Below are 20492 nucleotides of genomic sequence, written 5' to 3'. Positions count from 1 at the left end.
AGGGGCAGAGGTTTTATCATGGGGAGGGATTTGTGCCACCCACTTTTTGAAAAAGTGGCCTGCATTGTCACATCCTTCCTTCAAGGCCCACCCATGCTGGTCATTGTTGCTGGCAGCATCCCATGCTGTAGATCCATCTGCAACCTCCCACAGCTCAGTCGCTCTTGTGGACAGAGGGTTTTCATCTGGTAGGTCTGAATGGTTCCAGCGATGACCTTACCATTCACTGCAGTAATTATAGTTCCATCTGACCCACAGGATGGTTGGGGGAGGGTTAGTGACTGGCAGAGATGCTAGGGGCATGCCAGCAAGCTGAATGCTCATGCTAGGATACAGCTGGACACCCACGGCTGGACCCGTCATAGAGTATTCCCATCAGCCGAGCAGGAAGAAGCCCACTCCCAGTGTGTCCACACATGCCTGTCCACTCCCAGTGTGTCCACATGCAGCCTGTCCACTCCCAGTGTGTCCACATGCAGCCTGTCCACTCCCAGTGTGTCCACATGCAGCCTGTCCACTCCCAGTGTGTCCACATGCAGCCTGTCCACTCCCAGTGTGTCCACATGCAGCCTGTCCACTCCCAGTGTGTCCACACATGCCTGTCCACTCCCAGTGTGTCCACACATGCCTGTCCACTCCCAGTGTGTCCACATGCAGCCTGTCCACTCCCAGTGTGTCCACACATGCCTGTCCACTCCCGGTGTGTCCACATGCAGCCTGTCCACTCCCAGTGTGTCCACACATGCCTGTCCACTCCCAGTGTGTCCACATGCAGCCTGTCCACTCTCACTGTTCTCTTTCTGGCCAAAAATACATTTGGTTCCAATCTTTGTAAAGCTAAATGGACGATTGAAATGCTTGTTCGGCATTTGCTCTGGTCGCGCGTCTGTTCTGCCCTTGCCTGTTTTGAGCTTTTGACAAATTTGCCTCCATTGTGTCTTGGTCTGTCAGTTGAGACAGGGTGTTCTGGAACTCTCCTTGTTGTGTAGGTACAGTAGAGTGCATTAGTCCCTTCTGGGCTGTATTACAGTAGAGATGATGGTCACTGTGTTGTGGAGTGATGCTCTGGCCCTGGGGAACCACAAGAAGTTACACAACTCGTGACACTCTCCCCCTCAAGGGAAGGGTCAATTGCGTTGCACGGGGCAACAGAACAACGGAAGCCTTTTTGAATCTGTTGCCTGCCATTATGAGGAGACTGTGTGGTGCTGGGTGTTTGTCCCCTTTCACCCCAGTGCACTCAGGGGTAAATAGACTGATTTACCCCCATCAGGAAGAATTGAAAAGCGAGTCACTTTGAGACCCTGGGGTGGGAGACTGGTCAAAAGCTTTCTGTGTTTGTTTGTTGGAAATGTGTTGTGCCGGCCCCTCAGAGAATGGACAAGGGATGATTTCATGGGTTTCATGGAGATGAGTGGAGAATTGGACCTCTGTATTTGTTAGCGTTATGATTTGAGTGTCAGGAAATGATCCAATTTAGCTCAAACATTGTGACTTTGTGTGGTGTATGCAGAATTGTGCCGGGTCACAGTAAGGGGCAGCCGTGATTGACGTGTCGATATCTTTGCTTTGGCAGGATGGACCAAGTTTGCTCGCCTTACTCGAGCTTTAACCAACAACCGGAGCACTCTGCAGCAGCTCACTCCCATGAGCAAGCCTGAGGTCACCCACAAACACTCCCGTCTGGCAGAGGTGAGTGGTCTGTCACGTAAATATACACACACACACACACACACACTCTTAAGACTCACACACACATTTACCAACACTTAACACCTACCACAAACATGCTGGCTAAGCAAATTTGAGCTCTTTGGCACAAACTCTGAACGCTAACAGCCTTACCTGCCATGTCGATGCTGTATTGCTGAGACATGAACATCTATGGAACACACATGGGCGCTTTCACGTTTTTTTAAAACACTCACCCACTCACAATGAAGTTCCATGGAAGGCTGCAGTCGACACAGTGAGTGGTGCGTTCCATCCTGGGAACGATGCGCTCTTGAGCTGCGGGTGTCATTAATATTTCATGCCTGGTAGAGAGACAGAGGCAGGGTTCCTTGGGCACTCTCACAGACTATGTGTTATGTTTGCTGGAGATCCAGAAAACAGCTTCAGGGATGGTCTTTTAGTCATCTTAGCCCCATCTCAAAGACAAGAACTGGCCTTTGCTTCATCCGCAGTAGCCATGGGAGTTTAGTACAGTCTCCTCTGCAAACTTAAATGTCACAGGTTTTCTTTAGAATCAATATCTATGTTTAGATCACCCTGAACAAGGCTAATGTTGCGATTGTCGTCAGGTTGGTGTTTTTTTCCGTCCTGGTCACACACACACACACACACTCACTCACACTCATAGGCCTGTCAAAAATAGGAAAGGATGAGTTTTACCAATATCCATTCCAATTTCACAGCCCAGCACCAGATATCTTGGGGTTCATATTATATCTCCGGAACATTCAATTGATTACGCAGGTGATCCATCTGCTCCGTGTCCTGAAAAGCGCAGCTGACGTGCTCTATTGAATACGCAGAGCGTCAGATACGCTGCCATTCCTGCTTGAGTGCTTCTGTGCTCCTAATTGGCGTTCTCAGTTTGTGTGCTGTGCCATTGTCTTGACCAGGCCCCAATGATTGGCAGATCTGATCATGAGAATTAGATGAGAAACCCAGCAGCTGTTATGAATCTTTGTGTTCTCCTTCTATAACACAGATTCCAGCCGTTCCTTTACTGTGACGCATTACTTGAAGCATATCCATTCCTCCCTATGGTGCAGGCATTGAAAGAACATGTTAAAAATAAAATAAACTATAATGGAGGGGGTTTTCAGTGACAGTGAATGTTTGCTTTCGGTCTCTCTCCTTCCTCCACATCTAACCCTCTCTCTCTCCTTCCTCGTCTCATCTAGGTTTTACAGCTGGGCTCTGACATCCTTCCCCAGTACAAGCAGGAGGCACCCAAAACACCTCCCCACATCATCCTCCACTACTGCACCTTCAAGACCACCTGGGACTGGGTCATCCTCGTCCTCACCTTCTACACCGCCATCATGGTGCCCTACAACGTCTCCTTCAAGACCAAGCAGAACAACATTGTCTGGCTGGTGCTGGACAGCGTGGTGGATGTCATCTTCTTGGTGGACATCGTTTTGAACTTCCACACCACCTTTGTGGGTCCAGGTGGAGAAGTCATTTCTGACCCCAAGCTCATCCGGATGAACTACCTGAAGACCTGGTTCGTCATCGACCTGCTGTCCTGTCTGCCATACGACATCATCAACGCCTTTGAGAATGTGGATGAGGTACGAGATGGTGGCTTCAAGTCGGGTTTGCGTGCAGATTTACATTACATTTACATTTAGTCATTTAGCAGACGCTCTTATCCAGAGCGACTTACAGTAAGTACAGGGACATTCCCCAGAGGCAAGTAGGGTTAAATGCCTTGCCCAAGGACACAACGTCATTTTGCACGGCCGGGAATCGAACCAACAACCTTCTGATTAATAGCCCGACTCCCTAACCGCTCAGCCATCTGACCCCCTAATCTGATTTGCTCGTTGACTATGCGCTGTGGAAAGGGACGTGGTTGAGATGCCTCCAGTTTGAACTCCCACAGACTAGTTAGACAGTCCATCGGAATATTGATTGTCTATAAGACCTATAACTGAGGCACATAGAAAGTAATTTTACGCATGACTGGACCCTGAATCAGTTGGACCTCAAACTAAAAGAGATGGCTAACAAAAGTGTCTACACCCTCTAATTTCCAACCAGATCTTCTGAAACCAACCAAATCTTGAGACTGCATGAGTTAGGCTCCTGCTGGTAGTTGAAGTTTGTTTGGAGGAGTAAATCACTGGTGGTGTTGGTGACTAAGGGAAGAGGAAATGATTGGCCCTTTGTTGAGTGTTAGTCCTGGCCAGTGTGCTCCTCAGGTCTCAGCAGGGCTGTAATAGTTTCACCGGACCCTGCTGGGATCTGGCTGTGCGGTCCACTCTGTATTCGAGGAAGAGAGGGATGAGCAACAGTGAACGACACATAGGAAATGAATGCAATTCCAATCCACTTCTCAGTCCAAACAGTTCTGTCCATTCTGTAATTTCCTCTCACCAAAAGGGGTGGATTTGTGCTCTACTTTTGTAGAAAGTCGATGTGTGATACCGGAGAAGGAGTCGTCAGAGTCTCTCACCTTGGCAGGGATTCGTAAGGCCAAAGACAAACAGTTCGTTTTTGTTTCCGAACACAAAATGTTGGGATGAAGGAAGAGGCAGATGTTTCCCACAATAACCACAAGTGAGAGGTTCAAACGTCATGTTGGTGAAATGCTGGTCTGTAGTCCTGCAGTCCCAGGTGTGGCTGGTTTAGGAGGGTCTCGAGGGAGAAAGGAGGGAGAGACGATCGAGAAAGGAAGGAGAGAGGAGGGAGGGATGATCGAGAAAGGAAGGAGAGAGGAGGGAGGGAGGATTGAGAAATGAAGGAGGATTGAGGGAGGAGGACCTGGCAGGCCTGTTCCTGGCATGGAGGGTCCTGGAAGTACACATGGGTGCTCATGTCTGCGGGGTGCCACAGCAGAACAGCCCTGGCTAATCCAGCGTGACCTTTTACTGCGGTATGAGCGTGGCACCAAACGACAGAACAACACTCCTGAGGGAGTCACTCTGCTGTGTGGTGGGAGTTTGGCTTAGCATTAACACACAGGCTGGCGGGGGGGGGGGGGGGGGGGGAGAGGGGAGGGCAGGTTGCTTTTCTTCGTTCAGTGACTTCAGTAGTCAACATGGAATTCACTGTTCAACCATGTGGTCTGTGTTGACCCCTTCAAATGCCATTTGTCTTGAGACATGTGGTATGTTTAAATTAAATTAAGTACAGTCTGTATGTTTTTCTTTTGGAGTTTAGTCCATTAACTTTTTACACCTTCTTGGTGTTGCTGCGACAGAAGTTAGCCAGCACATTGCTGTCTCTCGCCCGCCTCCCTCTCTTTTCACACTTTGCTGTCCCAGCACATTATTTAACAATGCAGGGCTTTGATAAACAGGTGCTTACAAGCCATGATTCCATGTGTCATTTTTTTATGACTCAAGCTCGTTTTATCTGCGAGCGTCCACAGTGTGGAGAGCTAAATGAGGGTCATTTACATACTAGCATAGAGCTGGAGTCTCTGGGGAAGCCTTTGATGCTGCAGTGAAAGAGAGAGAGACAGAGAGAGGTGCAGAAAGAAACAGAGTGAGGTGCAGAGAAGGAGAGAGTCAGAGAGAGAAAGAAAAAAAATATGGAAAGAAATGAAAACGGATGAAGGGAGGCAAAGACGAGCCAAATAGAAGATGGTGTGGAGTAGAGATGGGGTGGTTCAAAGGCTCCATGACCATCCTACAATCTAATTTTATAAGAGAGGGAGATGAGGAGAGGGAGAGAGGGGGGATGGAGGGGGAGACAGGGAGATAGATAGAGAGGGAGATGGATGCCGTTCTAATGGGTCTCCTCACAAACATTACTTTCCAAAACGAAGAGTTACAAAGCAATTGGCTGAGAAGGACAAAACAAACAAAAAGATTCTGCTAATAGTCGAGAGAGAGAGAGAGAGAGAGAGATAGAGAGAGAGAGAGAGAGAGAGAGAGAGAGAGAGAGAGAGAGAGAGAGAGAGAGAGAGAGAGAGAGAGAGAGAGAGAGAGAGAGAGAGAGAGAGAGAGAGAGAGGGGTGTAGTGGGGGTTCACATTGTCGAATAAAATATGTCCTGCATTGACTTATTTTATGTAATAGTAGTGCTTCAACCATTAGGTAAGATTGCTGTATTCGATCTGCTTTAATGCAGTACTTGCATCAGAGTTGAGACTGAGCAGAAAGTAACGTCTCTGGTGTGGTCTGATGGGAGACCCATCTCTCTCTCCACCCCTGCCAACCTCTCTCTCTCTCTCTCTCTCTCTCTCTTGACTATTAGCAGAATCTTTTTGTTTGTTTTCTCCTTCTCAGCCAATTGCTGTTTAACTCTTCGTTTTGGAAAGTAATGTTTGTGAGGAGACCCATTAGAACGGCAGAACACTGGACATGAACATGAGAGCTGATCAGACACACGACCCCACAGACCTCCGGGGCAGACAGCTGGGTGTGTGCACACTGAGACAAAGACATGACGACTTTAGCAACAATCATTCTCATGTTCTAATCATTTTAACAGTCTGACACGTAGGTTCAGCCATGACTGGCTGATAACATTTTAACCAATAGGTGACGCTGGTTTTTCTCTCGGTCTCTCAGGGCATCAGCAGCCTGTTCAGCTCCCTGAAGGTGGTCCGCCTGCTGCGACTGGGCCGCGTGGCCCGCAAGCTGGACCACTACCTGGAGTACGGAGCGGCCGTTCTGGTCCTGCTGGTGTGCGTGTTCGGACTGGTGGCCCACTGGCTGGCCTGCATCTGGTACAGCATCGGAGACTACGAGGTCATCGACGAGGCCACCAACACCATCAAGATGGACAGCTGGCTCTACCAATTGGCTCTGAGCATCGGGTCACCCTACCGGTTCAATGCCAGCGGTTCCGGCCAATGGGAGGGCGGCCCTGGCAAAGACTCGCTGTACATCACATCGCTGTACTTCACCATGACCAGCCTGACCACCATTGGCTTCGGCAACATCGCCCCCACCACAGACGGAGAGAAGATCTTCTCTGTTGCCATGATGATGGTGGGCTGTGAGTATCTCCGCTGTGCTGCCAGATTGTGTTGGGTCAGCAGCTAGTTCACATTGTTTGATCGTGGGGGGCTGGAGAGGGATTGAAAGAGAACAGAGGCCTCTGGACACAAGCGTACTTCATGACTCGTGAGCTAAGTGTTCCGCGGAGCTCCGCACGCTTCACCAGCGTGGACAGAAGACAGAAGGAAGGACAGGCTGACAGAGATGGTCATTGTGTGTTTGTCTGGTCAGCTGGTTTGGGATTCGCTTGCCTGTCACAGTCGAAGGTTTACAGCACCGTCCCAGCTGCTTGATCCTGCCTCACCTGGCCTGTTGAATAACATTTACATTTAGTCATTTAGCAGACGCATTTATCCACAGTGACACAGTAAGTACAGGGACATTCTCCCCAAGGCAAGTAGGGTGAAGTGCCTTGACCGACACAACACAATCATTTTGGCACGGCCGGGAATCGAACTGGCAACCTTCAGATTACTAGCCCGCTTCCCTAACCGCTCAGCCACCTGACTCCCTATAATCGAATACATTTACATTTACATTTAGTCATTTAGCAGACGCTCTTATCCAGAGCGACTTACAGTAAGTACAGGGACATTCTCCCTGAGGCAAGTAGGGTGAAGTGCCTTGCCCAAGGACACAACGTCAACTGACACGGCCGGGAATCGAACTGGCAACCTTCAGATTACTAGCCCGACTCCCTCACCGCTCAGCCACCTGACTCCCCCCCATAGAATAACACAGTAAGATGATCTGTGCTCCACACTGGCTTCAGTCTGGGCACGGGCCATGGTGTTGGCTTCCACCGCACAGCTCCTCAGAGCACCAGACTGACAGCACTGTGTCTGTCTGCGGTCTGGTGGCCCTGATGGCTGTTGTGGAGATGAGAGGAGCCAGGAGAACAGGGCCTAACCCAGACAGGGCTGCAATCTCAGACTTGCAGGAACCTTCTCCCATCGGTCTGGATAAGGCTGTTCTGTCCTTTGCCTCCTCCTCCCTCCTCCCTCTGCGCTCTCTCTCTCTCTCTCTCTCTCTCTCTCTCTCTCTCTCTCTCTCTCTCTCTCTCTCTCCCCCACATCCCTCTCCGCCCTGTCAGAAATCAACGTTAGATTAATGGGCCACTTAACTCTATTGGTGGCTTACAGAAGAGGGAGAGCGTTGCTCATTTTCTTAGCCCATGCACATGAAGGTGCACACAACAGATGTATATACACACACACATAACCACACACACTTACTCTACAAGAAGTACATCCACAGAATATGCATTTCACTGTATAATTGATTTCATTTCATGTGTTCAACCATGTGTCTGTAAATCCATTGGCACTTAGAAAACTCAGATAGGCCATTACTGTTATCATTGTGCTGTACAAGCCAATACAACAACGCACATTCACACAAATCACACACGAAAGACTCCACTGCCGACATACAGCTGCAAGATACAGTAAGGTATTCATGTAATGTCTTGCAGTGCAGGCCGAGGTGAGAGGGTTATCTAATCAGATACGTGGAGTGCAGAGTAGGCTCTAGATCAGTGAGTATGTGAGGGTGGTCTGGTTCGCTGGGAGTGAAGTCCACAGCAGCCCTGACGTAGGGAGGGGTGGGAGGGGGGGGGGCAGAGTCCCAAGGAGCAGTCGGCTGGATCCCGTTCGCAAGGAATCATGGGAATTACCTGAGCTCAGCTCGTTCTCTGGCTGGGTATGGACGGGCTCTGCCCCGAGGTCCCTGGCTTGATGCCTGCGCCTTTAAAACAGGAGAGACTTGTGCGCAGCGAGAGAGCCAGGGAGCGAGAGAGGAGATGGAGAGGGGAAAGAAGTAGAGAGCACATATATATAACTGGACAACGTTGGGGAGGGAGGGGGGGGGGTTGTGGTGTTGGGGGAACTGCTCCAGCCCAGATTTGATTTGATTAAAATGAGTTGACGTAGAAGTGTATTGAAAACCGTTTATGCGTGGAATTGCATAACGAACAGCCTTCCGCTGACTAGCTGAGAACCGTTTCGGCAGCTCCCGTTTTCTAGGATGTAACTGGACGTCGGGTTTCACCCAATCAGCTCCCAAGTTGCTTCTTCTGACCTCCCATGTTCCACCCACGTCTCTGTGGTCCCGTTACCCAGAGATGCTGCCCGCCGCAGCCAGGCTGAGGGGAGGAGAGGATGGGGAAGGACGACCGCGGCGAGGCTGGAGGAGAAGCAGCTAAGAGTCTCCCTCCCTCAGGCTTCCTAGCCGAGATGCCCTGATTACTTTCGAATGAAAGAGCTGGAGAGGGAGAGAGGGAGAGAGGGACAGGGTTTAAGGGGCAGAGAGAAAGAGAGGGAGAACAAGACACACACACACACACACAGAGAGGAGGTTGAGAAACAAGTGCCAGACAGAAAGAGACAGATACAGACATTTATTCAGAGAGAGAGGGAGAGAGAGAAAGAGAGAAAGAGAGGGGGAGGGAGGGACAGAGAGAGGGAGAGAGAGAGAAAGATAGGGAGACAGAGGGAGGGAGAGAGGGAGAGAGAGAGGGAGGGAGAAAGAAAGAGGAAGAGAGAGAAAGATAGGGAGACGGAGGGAGGGAGGGAGAAAGAGAGGGAGAGAGAGGAAGAGAGAGAAAGAGAAAGATAGGGAGACGGAGGGAGAAAGAGAGGGAGAGAGAGGAAGAGAGAGAAAGAGAGAAAGATATGGAGACAGAGGGAGGGATGGAGAGAGGGAGAGAGAGAATCTGTGGAAGAAAGACGGAGAAGGAGACAGAAAAAGACAGACAAAGAATGAGGGACAAACATAGAGACAGAAAATGTGCGAGAGAGAGAGAAAGAGACCCACACACAGAGAGCTCTATTGTGTTGCTTGATACTGTGGTGGTATTGTGGAGCCTGGCTCTTTGTGATTCCTCTGGCAGTAACAAAGTGATTAGTCTAATCCATACAGGGCTAGGGTGCTTTTCCTTTCTCCACGAGCCCTCGACTGACTCATCAGGGTCAAAGCTAATCCCACATCAAGTGTCCTGAATCAGGGAAGGCTCAACCCAAAACCAGCCCCATCACCCAGGAGGTTGCATCTGCTGTCTCTGTCTCTCTCCATCTCGTCTGGGGAAGGGTGTCGGTGCGCATGTGTCTCTCAGCATCGAAGTGTGTGTGTGGTCGGCTAGGTGGGGCACTGTAGAAGAATCCCCAGTCTGTTAAATGTGTCTCTCATCCCAGGCTATTGCAGTATCCTCCAGCTGTTTCAGAATGTCACACGCCTTCTAGAATATTCTGGGTAGAAGCAGAGCCGCATTGGCATGGTGAGCAAGTTTTTTTTTTCTTCTTCTTCTGTTTTGCTTAAAGTAGTCATTTCGAGCTACGGCCGTGAGGGTTTGTTCTGGGCTCTCCTCTCGAATCACTTCACGCTGATGCGGATCCCAGGAGCCTACAACTGTTATTATAGGATAGCAGGAATGAGGAGAAGGTTCTTTTGTCACTCTGACCTGCTTCGGTTCATGAGTTGACTTGACAAGCAGAGCAAGCGAACCCATCACGCGTGTGTGTGTGTGTGTGTGTGTGTGAACTAAACATATTTTTCTGTGGCAGAAAAACAGATGGTTTGGGCGATCTTAGTTATCCTCCAGCAACAGCTTGTATTTCCCCTATATAAACCCGACCGTCCTCCCACTCATACAAAGACACACACTCACACACACAAGGACACACACTCACACACACACAAGGACACACACTCACGCACACAAGGACACACACACACACACACACACAAGGACACACACTCACACACACACAAGGACACACACTCACACACACAAGGACACACACTCACACACACAAGGACACACACTCACGCACACTGTTCCCACACACGTTCATAAACCATTTGCGATATTACAAACGAGTTCAACAGTAAATAATTAATACCAGTTTCAAATTTGCGTTCTTCATGCAAATTACCCTGGGGTTGCTTTTGTAGTGATACCGACACAACTTCCATAATTATCCCCGTTCTAATCATCCTCACAGCGCTATCTCCCTGACTCGTTCATTTGTGAGTCCTATTTCTCATCGACCCCATCTTTCCCCTGTGAAAAGCCAGTAAACGGGCAATCACATTTTTTATTATAATTTTTTTATTTCACCGCTGCAATTTAGGAGGGACTCAAAGCGTGGAGTCTGCAGTTAGAATGGCAGCAGGGATAATTGAATCAAGCAGGTGCCAGACATGATGGATAGGACCTCTTAAGTGTTATTGCAGACACTGGAGAGTCCAGCAGCGTGCTGACCCTCAGTAAAACAGCAGTGATGTATAGAGCCAACCAGGGTTACCTGCTAAACTTAGAAGTGACATTATTCAAAGAGGGTTTGAATAGAGTCTTTAGTGCTGTCTGGACTGGACTCTTAAAGGGCCTTCCCCCACTGCTGCCCATTCTGCTCCTGTCACATGGTACCATGCCCCGGTCACATGGTACCATGCCCCGGTCACATGGTACCATGCCCCGGTCACATGGTACCCTGCTCCGGTCACATGGTACCTGGATGGAGGAAGGTCAATCAATGTGCTTTGCAAATGTTACTTGATACCAAGACAATACATGGTAGATTAGCCTGCAAAAAGCTTAGGCTTAATTATTCAATGTTAACCTGTTTAAGTACCTGTGTGATTAGTGTGTGTTATGGGGGTCTTGGTGTGTGTAAGTGTGTGTTATGGGAGTCTGTGTTTGTGAGTGATGAGTGTGCACGTGTGTGTATTATGCGGGTGTGTGTGTTCATGTGTAAGTGATGAGTGTGTGTTTGTGTGTGATGAGAGTCTGTGTGTGTGAGGAGGGTGAAGGGTTCTTGTGTTTACCTGGCTAGCCTGTTTTGTCTGAGTCCTCCTGCATGACTTCATTATGTCCCTGCCTAACCCCAAGGGGCCTGCTGATCCCCCCCCCTCCCCACCGCACCACACACACACACACCCCACACACAGAGAACCCACACACACACAGACCGCCCCCCACAGGGCTTGTTACCTCCAGCACCCACACTGCTTACTGGTGTTGCACTTTCAATGGGTCCCCTAGAGTCCTGACTTCAGCCATCATCAGCTAACATGCTATCGTCACGGCTACAGCAACACTGGCTGTGTAAGTGTCACAACACCTTGTGACACTTACACTCACCTTGTCTTATTATGTAATCGTGACGGATGACGATAGATAATAATTGAAAGAGCGAAAGAGACGATTTATCGTCTCTCTGAGCGTCATGTTTATAACCGTGCGCATCTGTATTGATTTTTCCTTTACGTTCCAAACTTCCAAATTAAATCATTGGCTGTGAGAGCTGCTCTATAGGCTGAATTGTTGTTATAGATTAACAGCGCTGTGATGAAGTGTTTTTTTTCATTTGCGTCAAGTGTCTTTCAGTACAACGTCAGTCCTTCAGTTGTGTTTACTTACTGAAGAGCACCTGGTTTGTCAAAGATTCATCTTTCATGACTCAGTAAAGCCTATTATCTTCTTGAGATAGCATCAAATTGACTTAAGTTAACTTAATGAGAAATTAACTGCACAATGGCAGTGCAACATAATATTTACTCAATAAATTTTTGATTATAGAAATAATAGTTCTCGCTTGGGGGGAGAAGTATGACTAATGTTTGCTGTCTTTGCAGTATTTTCAGTAAATTGGTATTGTGTGATACTCTGCAATAAGGTTTCATATGGTTGAAAATACCTCAGACACAATGACGGCATGGCAACGTATATGCTATTTGCAAGTGGCACTTTCGTCAAAGTCAGTTTCATTGAGGATTCAAGACTCTAAACAACATTCTCTTCTTGAACACTCTTACGCAGGCGTGATCTGGAGCCAGACTCAGGCTGGATGACTGTGTTCAGGGTTCAGGAGCCAGACTCAGGCTGGATGACTGTGTTCAGGGTTCAGCCCTAAGTTGTCCTGAAGCTGTGCTGCCGTGCTGTTCTGTTGGTGAGCGTGCGCGTGAGGAAGTGTGAGGGGATGAACATGGTCTCGAATGGAAACGTTCTATAGTCAGGTGGCTGAGCGGTGAGGGAGTCGGGCTAGTAATCTGAAGGTTACCGGTTCGATTCCTGGCTGTGCCAAAAATGACGTTGTGTCCTTGGGCGAGGCACTTCACCCTACTTGCCTCGGGGGGAATGTCCCTGTACTTCCTGTTAGTCGCTCTGGATAAGAGCGTCTGCTAAATGACTAAATGTAAATGTAATGTAATAATCCCTCCAACAACCTGACAACCAAACCCGTGTAATAGTCTAATTTGGGCCTGCTCCCTTCTGTACGTCTGACTGTAGCAAGATGATCCAACCTGCCTGGTCTGCCTGCAGAGCGTTGAAAGAGCAGCGATGACTTGAATTAGGCAGGAGAGGGACGGAAGCGTGTCCGTGAAGGGGAGGTGTGCGAGGCAGTGCCGTGGGCTGTCAGTGATAGTGGAAGGAACACGGTCAGCAGGGCTTGTCAGGTGGGAGAGTGGCAGGTCTGGACACCTGCAAGGCTCCTGTCCAGCTCCCCAGGTATAATTACCACGGCTGGGAACAATGTGGCAGCCTGCACAATCGCTCCAGCTGCCTCGCTGTGCTGTGGATCATGAGCCCTCGCCCCAAACCCCAAAGTCTCTTTAAACTTGTAATTCCTTTTCTTTCTCTTTTTATTGGCTGGGAGAAAAAGATAGAGAACTATTTTGGGTTAGGTCTCTATGGAAACAGTGAGCTTCTGGGGTACAGTCAGTGCAAGCGTCGGTTGGGGTGGGGGTGGGGGTGACAGTAAACAGCTCTGCAGAACTGGCATAGCTCTGGGAACGCCCCCACTCTCTCCCTGCATGTACATAAAGCCATTATTAATGCCTCCTGTCATTTGTCATTACTGCTCCTACCTCGTGTTTTTCAGAGATATAATGTTCTTCTCTCGTTCCCCAGCCCTCCTGTACGCCACCATCTTTGGGAACGTGACCACCATCTTCCAGCAGATGTACGCCAACACGAACCGCTACCACGAGATGTTGAACAACGTGAGGGACTTCCTGAAGCTGTACCAGGTGCCCAAGGGGCTGAGTGAGAGGGTTATGGACTACATCGTCTCCACCTGGTCCATGTCCAAAGGCATCGACACAGAGAAGGTGAGATCTTGTCATGTATTCATCCATCCAATTCACAGTACATCAGAGGATTTGAACCTGCGACCCTCTCCATCGGCAGTCAAATGCTCTAACCGCTGAGCTGCACCCTCCCTAGATACAAGAGCCCAGATCATGGCCGGACATGAGATAGTCCCACTGCAGGAGCACCCTGATGTAACCACACCGCACCCGGACAACTCAGGATCTGTTTCCAGTGTCTGGTGCTTACATTTACATTTAGTCATTTAGCAGACGCTCTTATCCAGAGCGACTTACAGTAAGTACAGGGACATTCCCCCGAGGCAAGTAGGGTGAAGTGCCTTGCCCAAGGACACAACGTAATTTCGCACGGCCAGGAATCGAACCGACAACCTACTGATTAATAGCCTGATTCCCTAACCGCTCAGCCATCTGACCCCTGGTGCTGCGGTGAACGGTGACATAAGAGTCCGTGTGGCCGTCTGACCCGTGTCCCCTCTCCAGGTCCTGTCCATCTGTCCCAAGGACATGCGGGCCGACATCTGCGTCCATCTGAACCGGAAAGTGTTCAACGAGCACCCCGCCTTCCGTCTGGCCAGCGACGGCTGCCTGCGCTCGCTGGCCGGAGAGTTCCACACCGTCCACTGCGCCCCGGGAGACCTGATCTTCCACTCCGGCGAGAGCGTGGACACGCTGTGCTTCGTGGTGTCGGGGTCGCTGGAGGTCATCCAGGACGACGAAGTCATCGCCATCCTAGGTGGGCACACGGGCGAGAGCTGTGTGCTCTAGTGTAAGAACCACTCAGTCAGAGGTTGGGTTAGACATGCCTCTGATGCAGAGATGATGGGGGGAGGGAGGGAGGGAGGGAGAGGGAGGGAGGGAGGAAACAGAGAAAGAGAGTGAGGGGGAGAGGTAGAGAGAGGGAGTAAACAGAGAGAGAGAGGGAGGGGGAGAGGTAGAGAGAGGGAGTAAACAGAGAGAGAGAGGGAGGGGGGAGAGCGGTAGAGAGGGGAAGGAAACAAATAGAGAGAGGGAGCTTGGCGCCCCCAGGGGTAGATGAGGGTAGATGAGGAAGTGAGTTCTGGATCTCCTTGTGTCTGGGGCTGTGGTGCCGGCAGGTGTTTGGAAGGAGCCTTTTATTGCTTTTCCACTTCCCTAACTTCATCAGGAACCTGAGTGAGGCTGTTGTTAGAGCTTCATAAAAAGCGTATTAGCCCCCGATGAATCGCCGCGCAACACGGACGACATTAATCACCGGCTCAAATGGCCGCCAACGGGAGGCGCCTGTCCTCCCCACCGCAGGGGGCCCCCAGAATTGCATTCCCCTCCGTTATAAAGGGGGGGGGGGTGGAGGGGGGCGGGGGGCATCTTGGAGCCTGGTGGGAGGCTGGATTGATGATGGGATGATGGAGGGCAGATCGACTCGGCAGGGGATCCGCTGTAGGGGGTGCTGGAAGCGTGGGGGGGGGGAAAGATACACATCCTTCTCCAACCATTTTCTCTTCTAAACACTGTTCACGCTGTAGGCCTACAATCCAGTCTTGTCCAGATCTGAAGTTTGCTCTGTTTATTCTTTGGAAGTGAAGAACAGTTTGTTCACTCTTGTAACCAGCGCATGAACCACTTTAGCAAAGTTGGCTCACATCTCAAGAAGTGTGATGTCTCTGTATGAGACCACTTCCATGGAAACAAGTGCTGATCCTTGATATCCTGCTCACCTACACTGAAGCAATGCAGGCATAGATCTCCCTGGGAACAATGTGGATATTTAGAAACTTTGTGACTAGACCTCCTCCCTTTCGAAATCGGGGAAAGGAACAGGTCGTACCTTAGGACGATGCTGAAGCAAATAGCGTCTGTAGACTCGACATTGACACTGAAGTCATGACAACCCTGACTCCATGTCTGAGGTACTGTTTGATACTTACGCACGGGCCTATCTCCCTCACAGATGCTGCACTGCAGAAGAAGAAACCAGGGAAGGGCAGGATCTAGAGCTCAACTGTGTGTTTGTGTGTGTGTGTGTGTGTGTGTGTGGGGGGGGGGGGGGGGCGTGGGCGTGTGTGTGAGTGAGTGAGTTTAGACCCCTGGCTCAGCACTGAGGCTGTTGTCTCCCCCTTATTAGACACAACACTGCCACTGCAGGCAGAACTACCCTCCAGACACACACATATTACCTGATAATCCATTCAGCCATACGCACATTCTGGAAACTTTTCATCACTCACCACATTCTTCTGGGATTTAGTGAACAATAACTAAGCTGCCTTAGTACCTATAATTTCTACTATGTTCTGTCTCCGTAACACACCGTTTTGTGGCTTTGCTGAAGGATCTGGCTTTGCAGAATATGATCTCATTAATTTCTTAATCCATTATTCATGTTGGTTTATGAGAGGGGGATTTTAGCCTGCAATCTATTCTCACAGCAATATGTTTTGGGCCACTGAGCAGTGCTGTGCCTGAGAGCAGGGGGGTGATGAGACGGCAATGTCTTCACGGCACTGCCTAATCCCAGATAGACCGCAGCCTGGCTCGCAAAAGCATCAGAAACAAAGTATTAAAGATGACAGTAGCCACCAAGGCTGTGATCGTAGCCAAGTTCCATCTCACAAACACCCAACAGGGAAGTGACCCTCGTCCAGTTCCACGGAGAGCGCTGGGCGTGACGAGGGTCATGTTTTCGCACGGTGTGGAACTCCTTCCACCACCTGTCAAGGCGCTTGTTCTGGGGTGAACCCTGATGCAGTCGCAGCACAGCCACCAGCCTGATCTTTCTGACCTTCTCCACATCCAGCCAGCTAATTGGCTGCTTGCTGTGTCTCCCAGGGGCTCTCATCTAGATGGGGTCTGAACTGCAGGGTGGTGTTTGCTGGGTGCCCAGGGGGTCACGACAGCAGGAGAGGAGACTCTTTCACACTCATACACACACATACACACACTCACACACACACACACACACACTCTTATTTAATTAGGTCATTCTCTCCATTCAACCTGTCAGTTTGGAGTTTTATTTCCTGTATGTGTCCATACAATGGCAAAATTGGTGTAAATTCCCTACCGGTTATGGTTTCATTAGAATGTGGAGCTCTTGACGGGCGGGCATGTGGGTTTTTGAGGAATTGAGTTTCTTTGAGACATACCCACTGCAGAAAATAGCAACCTTCCCCTCATCGTTAGTAATGAGAATATGTGGTTGCTACGCACTTACAGCCAGGTAAGCCCGTTGCTAAGGAAACCTTAGAACCTCAAGTCTCTGAACACCAGAGAGAAAATTCTAGATTTAATTGTGTACATGCAAAAGCTTTGTTTCGTGTCCCACAGGCACAGTTAAAGGATGTGAAAATCATATTTTCTCCAATAAAATCGACTTTATCTTTGTGTCCTTTCCCCCGTAGGGAAAGGGGATGTGTTTGGCGACGTGTTCTGGAAGGAGACTAACCTGGCGCACGCCTGCGCTAACGTCCGGGCTTTAACCTACTGCGACCTGCACGTCATAAAGAGAGAGGCGCTGCTCAAGGTGCTGGAGTTCTACACGGCCTTCGCCAACTCCTTCTCACGCAACCTCATCCTCACCTGCAATTTACGCAAACGGGTAAGACAGACGCTAATGTACTGCCGGGGAAACACGCCCTCATGCACACGTTTATGGACTGAGGGCGCTCTGACCTGACAAGCCAGCCCCCTCCCCCCCTTCCCCATTCCTCCCCCCTTCCTCCCCCCCTCCCCCCTTCCTCCCCCCCCCCCTCCCTTCCTCCCACCCCCTCCCCAGCCTCTTACTGGGCTGCTTCTGTGAGTGTTCCAGTCTGTTGCATGATGCACACAGATTTGTATTCCCCCTCAAGACTCCATTTTGCCAACGCGTTGTCATCCTGTCACCCATAGAAAAACTGAATAACTCCATATCTCATTATTAGCCAATGGTGTTTTGTTAGCTATATTTATTTTGATCTCTGCGCCCAACAGGTCTTTGAATAATACATGCAAAAGCAACAGCCTTATTATTTAGGACGCAGTTTCAGCTGTTCTCTGTCTTCTGTTATGCGCTGGCTCTCTCTCAGTGATAATAAACAGAAGCAGTTCTCATTTTCTGGGTGGGTACCACAACTTCAACTGTAATTGTGTTTGACAGAGGTGTGGAGGTGTGTTGTATGTGTGTGAGGTGCGGGTACAGTGTGTGTGTGTGTGTGTGAGGTGCGGGTACACAGTGTGTGTGTGTGAGGTGCGGGTACACAGTGTGTGTGCGTGTGTGTGTGTGTGTCAGGTGCGGGTACAGTGTGTGTGTGTGTGTATGTGTGTGAGGTGCGGGTACACAGTGTGTGTGTGTGTGTGTGAGGTGCGGGTACACAGTGTGTGTGCGTGTGTGTGAGGTGCGGGTACACAGTGTGTGTGCGTGTGTGTGTGTCAGGTGCGGGTACAGCGTGTGTGTGTCAGGTGCGGGTACAGCGTGTGTGTGTCAGGTGCGGGTACAGTGTGTGTGTGTGTGTGTATGTGTGTGAGGTGCGGGTACACAGTGTGTGTGTGTGTGTGTGTGAGGTGCGGGTACACAGTGTGTGTGCGTGTGTGTGAGGTGCGGGTACACAGTGTGTGTGCGTGTGTGTGTGTCAGGTGCGGGTACAGCGTGTGTGTGTCAGGTGCGGGTACAGCGTGTGTGTGTCAGGTGCGGGTACAGTGTGTGTGTGTGTGATGCTCTATGGGCTGAGGCACTGGCCCCGGCTCCATGACCCCTAATCTGGTTAGTGACGATGCACAGTGGGAGAGATGTCACACGCCCATCCAGGCACTGGTAGTATTTGGGTCAACACAGACACAACACAGAGGCAAGTTTGATTGTCATTCTGATAAATGGAAACCATTTCGTTATACAGTCCGGCTCCAATTCAGTAATGCTATAGATGGTTGACATACGGTATATTGAATACTCTCTCCTTCCCTCATGAAATATACTAGAACCTACTGTACCGTACCTTCATAAAGTCTGAAAAAGGCTTTATCCTTAGGTAGTGTTCCTTGGCAGCATACAATACTGTTTGCACTCATAATATTAGACACATATTTCTTCTTGTTAATTCGGTAGCTTTACTACCTATGGTCATGCTGTAGCTTGTTTTTAGAATGTTGTTCCTTTCCCTTAGTTGATGATACAGTAAAAATGTCAAACTTTTGACCAAGCTTTCAGTGGAACCACTTGTAAAGTAAACGTGTTGGATCTTAACTTTGTTGTGTCAGTCATTTCCTAATGGCTCTCTGAATTTGCAACCCAAGCTTTCCTGAGCAATGAAGAGAAGGTGTCTCCACTTCAGAGACAGGGACTCCTTCCTGATGTGATGATACTGCCTTGGGGCTTTTACACTTACCTGACTAAAGAGAGGGGATATATTGCTTTTCCAGAAACTTGCAAATGTGCTGTTTTTCTTTGGCTGGATGTTGATTGATGCCCGTCGTTTAATGTGCAGAGGCTGCCAATCTCTGCCAGCTCTACCTTTCAATATGGAAGCATATAATAAACACTGTAGTTGAACATTTTCGTGTGAGTTCCACAGCTAAAACTAGTTTCAGGCCAACAGCCCAAGTCAGACTAGACTGTCTACAGTTAGTGAAGAAGAAGAGACAGGATGAATCCAATGAAACAAGCAGAGGTTGTGCCGTTTTTGTGTTTTTATTCCACTCTTGGTCAGGAGATTATTCCATTCATTCTTTCTCAAAAATCTATTTAAAGGAGCAAACAGAACAGAGCCCAACAACGTTTTTCTGCAGATCTGTTTGAGGACGGCAGGCTTCTGGACAATGTTTTTTTGTCAGTTGGGACAGCTTGCGCGCTTGGAGGGACAATAGTTAGGGAACATACTTCAGGCTAAACCCTGCAGACGAGGAAGCTTTTACCAGCCTTCTGATGGATTATTAATGAGACTAGGAAACTAGGGATGGATGGAATAAGTGCAGAAAGTGTTTCTCTGTGTGTGTTTCTCTGTGTGTGTTTCTCTGTGTGTGTTTCTGTGTGTGTGTTTCTGTGTGTGTGTTTCTCTGTGTGTGTGTGTGTGGGGGGGGGGGGGGGGGGTTAGATTGTAGGGGGAGCAGTTCGGGTCAAGAGAGTTGCTAGGGTGGCAATAATTTAAGCAAGAAAAAAGTGTGCGTGCCTGCTTTGAATGTTTGTGTGTTTGTGTGCCGGTGTGTGTGTACAGTATGTGTGTAGGCATGCTTGCAAGTGTGTGTGTGTGTATGAAAGTGTAAGGCAGTAGGGAGTCGGAGAAAGCTAAGGAGGAGAGAGGAAGAAGTCAACCATGCAATGAGTCTCATTTTCTCCGTCACTGTTCTGTCTGGTAAATAATGAATCGCTCAACTAAAGAGGAAAAGTGACCCACTTTTTTCTCGACAAGAAGTCAGAGCTGCAGGAGGAGAGGAGGAGAGGACGGAGAGGAGGAGAGGACGGAGTGGAGGAGAGGAGGGAGAGGAGGGAGAGGAGGAGAGGACGGAGAGGACGGAGAGGACGGAGAGGAGGAGAGGAGGGAGAGGACGGAGAGGAGGAGAGGAGGAGAGGAGGAGAGGAGGAGAGGATATTCTCTGCAGTCTCTCTGCCAGAACACAGAAAACTAGACGCCCGAAATGGACAAGGGGATACTGCTGTCTCTGTGCTCTCCAGTCAACATCTTGCTTTCGTAGTTCTTCTAGTCCTCTCTCTGTTGGCGTGTGTGTGTGTGTGTGTGTGTGTGTG

General features: G+C 49.5%; 1 protein-coding gene across 1 annotated transcript in view; it reads left to right on the top strand.

Moving 5' to 3' along the window:
• kcnh5b (potassium voltage-gated channel, subfamily H (eag-related), member 5b) overlaps positions 1 to 20492 on the top strand; it is a 30737-nt gene that overhangs the window by 3132 nt on the left and 7113 nt on the right. The window contains exons 5-10 of the mRNA XM_062470140.1: positions 1577 to 1692; positions 2913 to 3305; positions 6257 to 6686; positions 13599 to 13798; positions 14282 to 14534; positions 17179 to 17375. Of these exons, the coding sequence (XP_062326124.1) occupies positions 1577 to 1692; positions 2913 to 3305; positions 6257 to 6686; positions 13599 to 13798; positions 14282 to 14534; positions 17179 to 17375 (1589 nt within the window). The remainder of the gene's footprint in view (positions 1 to 1576; positions 1693 to 2912; positions 3306 to 6256; positions 6687 to 13598; positions 13799 to 14281; positions 14535 to 17178; positions 17376 to 20492) is intronic.

This window comes from Osmerus eperlanus, chromosome 9, assembly GCF_963692335.1.
Source record: "Osmerus eperlanus chromosome 9, fOsmEpe2.1, whole genome shotgun sequence".
Lineage (NCBI taxonomy): Eukaryota > Metazoa > Chordata > Actinopteri > Osmeriformes > Osmeridae > Osmerus > Osmerus eperlanus.
This window is presented reverse-complemented; position numbering and strand designations above follow the sequence as displayed.